Below are 12414 nucleotides of genomic sequence, written 5' to 3'. Positions count from 1 at the left end.
GGCCCGGGCGCGGACTCGGGGGGCGCCGCAGGGTGTAGGGTGGCTCCCCGCCCTCCTCCCCGGGTCTGGGAATCGCTTTCGGCCTCCGAGCCGGACTGCAAAGCTAACTGCACCGACCTCCTGCCACTAAGCTCCAAGGTGAAGGAAGCCCACCGTTGGAGAGGCCCGAGACTGCGTCTGCAAAGCCTTGGAACGCGACTGTAGGGAGGACCTCTGAGCTGGGCCAGGATGGACTCACGCTGACCGGGAGGCCTTTTGCCATCCCTGACAGCCCCCCGTGGAGCTAGAGCTAGGAAGCAAGGACTTTGTGAGGGGGCTGCTGCAGATGGGGTGCGCTCTCTGCCCAGACGGGCCGGGCCTTGAACCGCTGTCTAGCCAGTGACGTTGTGGCCTGAGTTACCAGGCCTGCTTTCCAAAGTGTTACTACTCCTGACATGTATTTAAATTAAATTTTGGGGAGCACTGACGTCTGGCTCTCCACGCTCTCTGTATCATTCTGTACGTGGCTTGAGTTAGGCCTCCCAGAGCTGGTGGGGAGCAAACGCTACACATGTACCGCCTGTACGGTTTTTAAATATAATCTACATTTGTAAGTTAAGGAGGTTTACATCAAAGAAAAACTAACTTTAAAAATTAATGAGTGCAATGCCTTAAGTTCCCTGGAACTTTTGGACTTTTTTCCCCTATTAATTTGGTCTCTGTTGCAAAATTCGGCTTCAGTATGTGAGGCAGACTTTTGTCTGAGGTTGCATCGTTATTGCAACCTCAAATCTGAGTGTTTTGTCTAAAGTCTACTAACTCACTCATTTATTATCAGATAGCTCTACTTTGACAGCACCATCACTGAATCTTTGTGTTACAAGCATGACAGCGAGTGCTTTCCTAATTCTCCGAATAGTAACTATTGGTCCATGTGAGATATGTCTTCATTTATGCTATTTCCTGGGACAGGAAGTTTAGAAGAAAATGCTGTACTGCCTCCTCTACTGGTTTTGCCCTGTTTCCTAGTGAACCTCCTTAAACTGCATGTATATGTCACTGTTCCTATGTATGTGTGTCTCTCTACCACATAACCCAGCACTTATTTCCTCAGCCAAGTGGCTAGGGGGCCAGCCTAGCCAAGATTTTATCTCCAATGGACGCAAGTTTCTTTGATGAAGATCTCTCCTGAGAGTTCGGGACTAGCAGAAAGAAGCGAGGAAATTTCGACCGTTTGGTTCTTACGGATAGGTATTTATGTATTCGGTTTGTGTGAATGTAAGCTATGATAGTTAACTTTTCAGAAAAAAAAATTATTATTTTTTTTTTGCAAGTGGCATTGAATGGTTGACCAAATCATACACGGTAAGAACTGCTAGTGAGGTGGATGTCATTTATGTTTTAAAGGAATATCTTTCCTTTAATTAAATTTTATTGTGCTGTAGAAAGGAGTATAGACTTTGTTAAGTTAATTTGAGTTTAAAAGTAGGTGAGATATGACTAGCCATGTTAAATATAAGTCTGAAAAGCCTTACGTTTGCTATAATACTTGTATTTTATTATTTTAATTGGTAAGTATGTACGTAGAGTGTCACACGCAATCAGCCCAGACAGTGACTTCTGTCTGCTGACCTGCACGCTCACATTACAGATATGATGGGCGTGGTCACCTGCATGACCTCTCTGCGTATGATGCTGAGTATGCCACCTGGAACCGAGACTACCAACTCTCTGAAGAGGAGGCGCGCATAGAGGCGCTGTGTGATGAAGAGAGGTATTTAGCCTTGCATACGGACTTGCTTGAGGAGGAGGCCAGGCAAGGTACTGCTCAAGAAAGACTTACTTCTGCCACAACTTTTAAATTTTTAAGTATTTAAAAATTTGCTCCCATTCATTTTACTCACTCTTTCTGATATTATCTTGACAGTACCCAGTGGATTGGAAAAACGAGTCTTTGCGTTCTGAGAGGACCTCAGGATAGTTTATATGTAGAGCCACAAAGAATTTTCCCAGCTTTTGAGGGCAGACTGGGATTTGAAAAAAAAAAAACAAAACAAAAAACAATCTCTTTAACTGTTCTTCTTTAACAGTATTGTATGAATTAAATTGATGTTCTTGTCTTTGCCTTAACGATTGATCTTTAATGCAGTTCTTAATCCCAAAGTTTTCTCAGCAGGAAGAAATTTTCCTTAAGAGACATGTATTCTCCTATCTGTGGTAAATGTGTACTGGCAGAAATACATTTTGATAGCTAAAAAGTATGCATTTTCAGAAACATTCTCACCTTGAAAAGAATTTGAAAAGAAGTGTCATATACTTTTGTTGTTAGCTACAACTTTAGAAATGGTAAACTTCTAGTTTTATTAATAAAGTTCTCATTTTTATTCAAAGAGGAAGAATACAAGCGATTGAGTGAGGCGCTAGCCGAGGATGGGAATTACAGTGCTGTGGGGTTTACTTATGGCAGTGACTACTATGACCCATCTGAGCCGACCGAGGAGGAAGAACCTTCCAAACAGAGAGGTGCGCTGGCTGTTGACATCATCATGATTACAGTAGGGGGCCTTCCTTTGGTGAAATAAAGCGAGAAACTAAAAAGCAAATTTTTCATGGAGGTGAAAAATGGATTCAGACTTTTTCTATACTGGATTCAAGTAGGGTTGTTTCTTTTGTTTTTTTTTTAAATCATTCCTCTTTCTTAGTGATTTTGTGTTTGTGCTTTCCTGCGCTAACTGTGAAAGCTTTAATTTTTTAAAATAGTGCTGCCTAAAGTTGAAGCTCATTTACTACAAAGAGAACCCCATTGTCTTAGCCTCGCTGCTTTGATCACTTGTCAGTAGCAGTGATGGGAGCCTGAGACACTTAAGAGGGGTCACTTATGTGCACACGTTCCATTTGACAAAGAGAACTTGAACTTGGAGAAGACTTAAGACTGGGGAACCCTGTGACCCTTAGTCCTGCCAGTTGTACAAGGGTCCTTCCTGCCTGTGGCCAGACCCTTCCTCCTCAAGAGTTGTATGGCATCAGAGCAGCATGTTGGGCAAGCAAAAGAGTCCTAGGCAGTCTGCTTTGTGAGCCTGTAGACTTACAAAGTTCATTAAGGAACATAAAACTTTCTGCATGGACTTTTTTTTTTTTTTAATTGTTATGCTGTTTCTTGCACTTGAACTCAGGGCTTGAATTCAGGTTCTGAACATTGTCCTGAGCTTTTTTGCTCAAGGCTAGCACTGACACCTGAACCATAGCTCCACTTCTGGATTTTTAGTTGTTCTTGATAAGAATTTCATGGACTTCCCTGCCTGGGCTGTTTTAAACCTGTGAAAGAGTCTCATGGACTTTCCTGCCTGGACTGGCTTTGAACTGTGATCCTCACAGAGCTCAGCCCCCTGAGTAGCTAGGATTCTAGGCGTGAGACACTTGTGCCTGGCACTCCAGAATAAATTACCCTGTCCTAGTAGTCTGGGTTAGGTGAGCAACCCTTAACCACAAATGCAGTTTCATAGATAGTTTTATTGGTGAATAAATGTGCTGCTTCGTGCTGTCTGCTGCAGGTCTGCCTTGGCAGCAGGGTTGAGTGTCCCAGAGCTGACCATATCTCTGTCTAGCATTTCAGTTTGTCTGCTCTGTTCTCGATGTTGGATTGCTGCCTGGTATAATTATCAGCGAAGTGATGATGAATAGTTACAGTTCTGATTTTCAAGACTATTAGAATAACTGTTTCTCTTCAAGTATACTTCCTCTTCACAAAGTTCTCTTTAGCAAATTTGGTTACTTTCTTTATAAAAATCACGCTCTTGAAACTTTCCCTGTATCTTTTTCTTGTGTATGTGTAAGTGTATGTATGATTGTGGTCATTGGGACTTCAGCTCAGGGACTGGGTGAACTCAGGCCTACGTGCTGCCCCTAAGCTTTTTTCAGTCACTTGAACTTTTTGCTGGTTAATTAGCAATAAGAGTCTCACAAACTTTTCTGCCTGGGCTGGCTTCAAATTACATACAATCCTCAGATCTCCGCCTTCTGAGTGGGTAGAATTATAGGCATGAGCCACTGGTGCCTGGCCCATGCTAAGTTTTTACAAAATTTGGGCTTTTTGTGTGTAACTATTTTAACTTGCACTAATTGTTTTCTGACCCAGCATCATATCTGTGTATTCCTTGATTCTCAGGCTTGCAGTATTCTTGGCATTTCTTAATTAAATCCGTTATTCTAGTCAGCAAGGCCTTGGTGGGCCTGGTTTTGCCCATCAGTACCTGACTTCCCTCTCCCTTTTGGCAGCACACTGTTTTCAGTTGGTCTTGTCTTTTATATTCTATAACTTTCCATCATCGTGTATACTTTTTTGTTCAACAAGAAAGGGCTGTTTGAATTTAGTTTGCATTAAGTGTATATCGCAATGGCAGGTTTTTATTCTGTGCTACTAAGCCTGTTTTTCTGTAAGAATAGATAGAAGCTGGGTGCCAGGTGGCTCACACCTGTAAACCTAGCTACTCAGGAGTCTGAGATACAAGGATCACAGGATCACTATTGTGAATAGTGGGGCAGTGAACACGAATGTGCGGGTGTCTGTATCATATCCCGGCTCATGATGCTCAGGGTAGATGCCCAGGACTGGTATGGCTGGTTGTAGGGAAGGTCTGAGGAACCTCCATACTGCTGTCCAGTGTGGTTGTGCTAGTTTACATTCCCACCAGCAGTGCAGTAGGGCTCCTTCTTCCTCACACCCCCACCAACATCTGTTATCCGAATTCACAATGTTGACCAATCGAGCTGCGGTGAGATGGAATCTCTGAATTGTTTTGACTTGCATTTCCTTTATGGCCAGGCAGGATGAGCGTTTCCTCGTGTGTTTGCCATTCTTACCTCCTCTTCTTTTTTTTTTTTTTTGGTCCGGTCGTGGGGCCTGAACTCTGGACCTGGGCACTGTCCCTCAGCTCTTTAGCTCAAGGCTAGCACTCTACCACTTGAGCCACAGCGCCACTTCCGGCTTTTTTCTTTTTGCTTATGTGGGGCTGAGGAATCGAACCCAGGGCCTCGAGCATGCAAGGCAAGCGCTCTACCACTGAGCCACCTTCCCAGCCCCTCTTACCTCCTCTTCTGAGAAGTCTTCCCTCAACCATTTAGTGATTGATTTCTTGAACTCCCTGTATATATTGGCTAGTAGGCTAAGGTACATTTTCCTATACCATACTGGCATTGTAAGCAACTTGTGTAGCACACAGACAGATGTTGTTCAGTGGCTGTAATGAATGAACAGATATGGAAAAATACATCTGATTGTTTATGAAAAAAGAAAGAAAAAAACAGTGATAATGCTGCTTTTGTGATCTCTTGACTTTTTTTTAAATGCCCAAGTGTTTTACAATTTGATTATTAAAATTGATTATACCACCAGGATCACATCTGTAATCCTCTATCTTTAGGAAATGAGATCTGATAATTGTAGTTTTAAGCCAGCCCATGCAGGGAAAGCCATGAGACTTTTATCCCCAATTATCACCAAAAATCCATATAGCTCAAGTAGTAGAGTGCTAGCCTTGAACATAAAAGTTCAGGGACAGTGCCCAGACCTACCCCGAGTTCAGGCCCCGGGACTGGCACATGCTAACACATACAGGCACGTGCACATGCACGCGTGTGCGCCTACGTACACACATAGACACACAGTGATGCCTGCTGGAAGGAGGTCTTGAAAAGCCAGTTAGTTAAATGCAGAAGTAAAAGCAACAGAGGGAAGAGCAGAACATCCATGTCCTGGCTAAGCGTCGAGCAAGCACCCTGCTCGGACGGCCATGTCAGTGTCAAGCGTCCTGCTCTGGCGGTGGCCTCCGCGGGGCGGGCTTTCTCACGGGCACCTTGTTGGCATAGATGTACCGTAGGGCTAGCACTGCACTGAGGAGACACAGAAACTGCAGAGGGGCCAGGATCACAGGCACAGGCCCGGACCTGCAGGGCTGGATGGAGCTCAGACTTCTGCCGTGCTGCCCTTGTCTCTGGGAGGGTGGGATGAGCATTAGACACAGGGAGGTAGAGCAGGAAGTTGTGTTGGTGAACATTGCTCAGAAGTTTTATTTGTTTGCTTTAACAGAAAAGTCTGAGGCTGAAAATTTGGAAGAAAACGAAGAACCTTTCATTGCCCCTTTAGGATTGAATGTCCCGTCTGACGTGGAACTGGTATGTGTATTTCTTCTCAATTCTCTGTCGGCGCTGCTCTGTCTTCACCTTGGGTGCTGCACGTGCAAGAGGACTGTGTTCATCCAGGACAGCAGTCCAGGCACTCCACGCTGTAGAGATAGCTGGGGGAAGCATCCCATTTCACAAGGATGAAGGAATAAGCCGGGCGCCGTGGCTCGCGCCCGTCATCCCGGCTACTCAGGAGGCTGAGCTCTGAGGATCGAGGTTCAAAGCCAGCCCGGGCAGGAAAACCCAATAAACCACTCAGAAAAAGCTGTAAGTGGCGCTGTGACTCGAGGGTAGAGCACTAGCCTCGAGCACAAAGAGGCTCAGGGACAGTGCCCAGGCCCTGAGTGCAAGCCCCAGAACCAACCGGGAAAAAGAAAAGAAAAGAAATATAGCAAAGTAACTAACACATGGGGCCTGTTTGGGGGTGGTCTGGAGGGCACGTGACTTTCCCAGCATGGACCACCATGTCAGAATCAGGTGCATGTATTGTCATCCACATGCAGACGTGAAAATGGCCATGCTCAAGGCAGCTTTGCTCATGACCATGTGCCTTGTTTCTGGTATGATTTTTGGGGGGAGATGCTTATATCTTTGCCTAACATTTTTTGGGCAGTTTTTCTGTCATGATTTGTCCCTGTACATGTCTAGTCCACTCTTCTGCCTGTGAGAAAAGCCAGTGTGGGACTTCTTGGTTAGGCTGCTTTGCAGCTGGTTACCGTCGGGGCTGAGTCTCCAGTTCAGCCCTGATTTCTTCAGTTTCATCTTGTTGAATTGCAGTCGCTGTTAAAGCCAATGCTGAGCTTTTTCTTTGTTTTTCGGAGTATTTATTGTGGGAATTCTGTATTCTAGGTTGTGTGCCAAGCTGCTTTTGGTGTATTTTGTATTTTCAAGGGGTGTTCATATGTGGGCGTTGCAGGGGTACACATGGATATGGATGTCAAGTGCTTGTGCTCAGCAGCAAAGGGTTTTTTCTTTGAGTTTGTTGTACCTGGGTTGCAAGTGCTGTCAGTGGAAACATTTCAAGTGCGTGTTGATATCCATTGTACCAGTCACTGGGTGGACAGCACTTCACAGACCCAGGGTCTGACCCTCCCTCTGCTGCCCACTGCTACCCTGGGTTCAGCCTTTTTTCCTTCCCTGCAGTATGTGATGAAAGATACCAAAAATAGCCTTTCAATCCTTTCTCACTTTACTCATTTGCATATTCTCACCCCCTGGGATTGAACTCAGTGCCTTGCACTTGAAAGGCAAGTACGGTACCACTTGAGCTAAACCTCCAGCTCCCTTTACTGTGGCCGCTTTCAAGTTAGGGTCTCATTACATTTGCTGGCCTGTGCCACAGCCCTCCGGCATCCCTGGGGGTGGCAGACTCATGCCCTTAAACCAGCTTCTTTCTCTGTTTGTTTCCTTTTTTCTATGTTTGATTCTTTAGTTCCAACTTTTGGTCATTTTCTGTGGTTAAAGCTTCAACTATTATCTGGAGCCAGGCGCTGGTGGCTCACGCCTGCAATCCTAGGTACTACTCAGGAGGCTGATCTCAGTTCAAAGCCAGCCTGGGCAGGAACATCCATGAGACTCTTATCTCCAATTAACCACCAGAAAGCTGGAAGTGGTGCTGTGGCTCAAGTGGTAGAGTGCTAGCTTTGAGCTGAAGAGCTTAGGGACAGCACCCAGGCCCAGAGTTCAAGACCCACAACCAACAAAAAAATATTATCTGGAGATTTGCTACAATGAGCCTTATATCGATATCTGTTCCGTGTATTATCATACATGGTCTTCTTGTGTGTTCTGACCCATTGAAATGAAGCCTTAAATATTTTATCTGCTTCATTATATTTCATGCCAAAGCTTCACAGAGTTTAATTTCTATGCAAATATAAATGGAAAGGTACAATAGAATTTTGTTGGTATAATTCCTATTACAGTATTTACTGGTTATCCTCAGCCAAAGTAAAAATTGTTTAATAAACAGTATGCCTGAGGTAAAAATACCTGTCCCTCAGTGGAGAGCACAGGCCTAGGTGTCCATTCCTTCCACTGGCAGTTTTGGAGGTATCCTGGAGTAAAGAGGCAAATGCGGAAGCCTACTTGAGAATTCGGCAAGTCTGGCTTGCCTCTTCCATTTCCTTCCTGGCAGTGTCAGAAAGGGATCATATAAATCACATCCTGAGCCGGGCGCTGGTGGCTCACACCTGTAATCCTAGCTACTCAGGAGGCTGAGATCTGAGGATCGCGGTTCAAAGCCAGCCCGGGCAGGAGAGACTGTGAGACTCCTATCTCCAATAAACCACCAGAAAACCGGAAGTGGCGCTGTAGCTCAAGTGGTAGAGCGCTTGCCTTGAGCTGAAGAGCTGAGGGACAACGCCCAGGCCCTGAGTTCAAGCCCCACGACCGACAAAAAAAATAAAAATAAAATAAATCACATCCTGTTGTCTGAGTCAAGTCACCAATGTTGAGTATTTTTGAGGGGACATAAGAATGGCTGAACTGGCCACACGGGCTGGTACTGCTGCAGTGGAGAGGGTCTGCTCCTGCAGTTAGTTAGGCAGGCACTGTAAGGAGCCCTTGGTTTAATCCTTGTACCACCACGACAGACCCCACACAGCTTCTCCAGCAGTCTATTGAGCCTCTAGGTTCGGGCATTGTCAGGAGATCAGATGCCTCTTATTATTGATTCATAGTCTCCATGAGCATATGTTTCTCTTCCATGGGAAGTAGAGACCTATTCTTCCTCTAAGCATGTCATGTGTCTGACATGTACGTGCAGTTGGCTACCCATTTCCCAGGGTCTCAGAGCCCTTCTGTGGCCAGTCCTGAGTTCCCCACACAAAGCCAGCTCCCCTGTTCCACCTGGGTGGGTGTGCCATGCTGGAGCCATCTGGTACTTGCAAGCAGTTAGTACTACTCACTCAAGTGGCAGAGGTGGGCAGTATCTGCCAGGTGCCCATGGTGACCTGGACCCCTATTTGGCTAGTGCTGTTTCACTTGCCTCCCAGAGCACAAGCCCCTGGGGCACCAACCAAGGATATGGCCCTTAGAATACGGAAGAAAGGAGAGAACTGAGGCTCCAAAGGAACTGCTGTTAGTTCACATTTCAGACTGTTCAAGTAAAGGCTTAGTAAGCTCTCACTAAGCCTACACCCTCTCTCCCAGGCATTGTACAGTTACTCTGTGCTCATCTTTCAGTTGATATTTAGCAATTATGACAGATGGGTTCCATAACTACCTGCCTTCCAGAGGGGAGCACACTGAGCTCTGAGCTGCCGTCGGACCTGTAGGGTCAGGTCCGCGTCCTAGCCAGCGACTGACTGGAGCGCTGAGACCCTCTGGTTCAGTGTTGCTGAGCGTTGTCCAAGTTTGCTTGCACCGTGGCTTTCAGGCTGTTGCCCTGTGTGGACAGAAGAGAAGCTAATATGCCCTGCCCTCTTGCAGAGTTGTCCTTCCTTGTGGTGTCAGGACTCATGTCTGATGGGGGAGCCTTTGGCTACTTTGGTCTTGCAAAAGCCTTTCTAGGAGCTTTGTCATTTTACTGTGTCTGCCATTCCCCTTGAGGCTGCAGAGTTGTAAGCATAATACTTGGAAGACCTTTCCTGTTCTGAAGAGGTGGGAAAAAATTTCCTGGTATTCCTGCTAATGTTTCTATAGTTTCGCTTGCACACTTGAGTTGTGACAGAATCTGATGCTTGTTGGGCCTATGGAAAAAAAGCAATTAGTTCATCTCTCCCCTTTGGAGGACCAGAGGCCCGTAGACTGCCCTGGGGCTTCTTCCTCATTTCTCATCTTCCCCTCTCGTTCCTTGTTCACCCTGCTAGATGTGAGTCCAGAGCTTCCCAGAGCTCTCCTTTTGTCTAGTGCTCTTCCTTGAGCTTGAAGCCATGGTGATGGAGTTTGCAGGTGTGAGGAGGTAGTGGTACTTGGCTTAATAGATTTCCCTTAGCTCACAGGGCTTCTGCGTGGGATTAGACGAGAAAGACGTTTAACAGACAGTCTTTATAATAACTTGGGCATGCTTACCTGTGGACTGACTTGGTTTGGTTTGGTTTGGGTGCTGGGTCGTGTGTGTGTGTGTGTGTGTGTGTGTGTGTGTGTGTGTGTGTGTGTGTGTGCGCATTCTGCCACTGAGCTACAGTCTTGTGTGTGTGTGTGTGCATTCTGCCACTGAGCTAGTCTTGTGTGTGTGTGGGCATTCTGCCACTGAGCTAGTCTTGTGTGTGTGTGCATTCTGTCACTGAGCTGCGGTCTAGTGTGTGTGTACGTGCATTCTGTCACTGAGCTGCACCTCACACTTCCTAACCCAGGGTCTCGTGTGTGTGTGTGTGTGTGTGTGTGTGTGTGTTTATGCGCGCGTGAATGTGTATATGCGTGCGTACGCTCTGTAACTGAGCTGTGGTCTAGTGTGTGCATGAGTGTGTTCTGTAACTGAGCTGTGGTCTCCTGTGTGTGTGTGTGTGTGTGTGTGTGTGTGTGTGTGTGTGTGCATTCTGCCACTGAGCTGCGGTCTTGTGTGTGCGTGCATTCTGCCACTGAGCTGCACCCCAATACTTCCAAACTGCGTCTTAAAATGTCATTGTATAATAGGGATATTCATGTCATTAAATGAAGAGAAATTGTCTAAGATCTGCATAACAAAGAATGGCTTTTTCCAAGCCAGATTTTTTTCCCCTGTGCTGGTACTAGAACTTGAACTCCAGGCCTTGAGCTCATGCTGGTTTTTTGCTCGTAGCTGGTGCTTTATCATGTAAGCCATGTCTCAACTTCCATCAAGCCAGATACTTGAATCTCACATTTCCTGGTAGCAGATCTTGGAATGTATTCATAGATGCTTTGCTTTTGTGCGGTCGTTGCTTTGTAAAATTACCTACATGTGGCATTATAACGATTGTAGTCATACTAGATGATTAATAGGCCTACTCTTAAGGCCTTTAAGACCTAAAAGTTGATTGGTTCACAAAGAGCATGCACTGTGTGGGATTGTGTTTTCCCTTGAGTGTAATTATTCTGAATTGATTGTTAATCATTGATGTGTTTATGGAATGTGCTGCTTAGAAATGAACCTTTCTATGTAGCCAAAGCCAATGAAATTCTACATCAGGGTCCATATTTCAGGACTCAGTGGGCCTTTAACACAGAACTTAATTTGTTTGGGAGTCTAAATAAGTTTAATAGTACATGTTTACCCATTTCAGTGTGAAGGACATTATTTATTCAGAAATTAAGTTTGAGAATTAAGCCATTTGTAATTTCAGGATGAGACACTGAAATTACAATGAGCATCTCCAGTGTTTAACTGCCCATTTTTAATGAGAGCAATTTTCAGTTTCATTCCCATATAATTTCCTAGTATTACTCTCTTGGTTGTTACTAAAAGTATTTTTAGACATGTGGCTTGTAGTTTTTGGCCTAACAAGTTCTGTTTGTGACCACATGATGTGGTGGAAATAGCCCTGGAGCTAAAGTAAAAGGAAGAGGCATGCGTTTGTGGCTGTGGTCAGAGGCCTTCCCACCTGCTCCGGCCAGGCCACACCTGGACTGCCTTTGGTTTAGCACACGGTTTTACCTAGGACTGGCAGTGAGATGGAGCCTTAAACTGTGTTTTATAGGAAGCAGACACAAGGAAGGGGGTGAGTGCGGAGGAGGAGGAAGAGTGAGCTCATGGATTTGTTTGGATGTTCAAAGGGCTGTTTAGTGGAAGGGAGCCTTCCATGTCTTGGAGAAGTGTTGAAATGTACTCTACCCATAGAAAAATACATATGTGTTTGTAAACTTCAGGAACCCACTGAAGTCCATTCTTGTGTCTGAGTTAGTAGGAAGATGCGAACTCCGTGCACTGAAAGGCCAGCTTCCCCGCACTCTTTAAGACGCAGTGCCTGTCCTCGGGACGTGAGGCCTGGACAAGATGGCGTACTACAGGAGAGTTCTAGAACTAGACCTGGGCAGGATGGTGTTCTACAGGGACAGTACTAGACCTGGACAGGCTGGTGTACTACAGGACAGTACTAGGCCTGGGCAGGCTGGTGTACTACAGGAGAGTTCTAGACCTGGACAGGCTGGTGTACTACAGGACAGTACTAGACCTGGACAGGCTGGTGTACTACAGGACAGTACTAGACCTGGACTGGCTGGTGTACTACAGGACAGTACTAGACCTGGACAGGGTGGCGTACTACAGGACAGTACTAGACCTGGACAGGGTGGTGTACTACAGGACAGTACTAGACCTGGACAGGGTGGTGTACTACAGGACAGTACTAGACC

The 12414-nt window shown here is 45.8% G+C and overlaps 1 protein-coding gene across 1 annotated transcript in view; it reads left to right on the top strand.

Annotated features, from left to right (window-relative positions):
* Positions 1-12414, top strand: part of Sfswap (splicing factor, suppressor of white-apricot family) — a gene marked incomplete at its 5' end in the record, with an annotated part of 56408 nt that overhangs the window by 669 nt on the left and 43325 nt on the right. The window contains 3 exons of the mRNA XM_013023036.1: positions 1631-1800; positions 2371-2502; positions 6065-6289. Of these exons, the coding sequence (XP_012878490.1) occupies positions 1631-1800; positions 2371-2502; positions 6065-6289 (527 nt within the window). The remainder of the gene's footprint in view (positions 1-1630; positions 1801-2370; positions 2503-6064; positions 6290-12414) is intronic.

This window comes from Dipodomys ordii, unplaced genomic scaffold, assembly GCF_000151885.1.
Source record: "Dipodomys ordii isolate 6190 unplaced genomic scaffold, Dord_2.0 Scaffold66, whole genome shotgun sequence".
In the NCBI taxonomy this organism is placed as follows: domain Eukaryota; kingdom Metazoa; phylum Chordata; class Mammalia; order Rodentia; family Heteromyidae; genus Dipodomys; species Dipodomys ordii.
The sequence above is the reverse complement of the archived record's forward strand: the minus strand, read 5'-3'. Positions and strand labels throughout refer to the sequence as shown.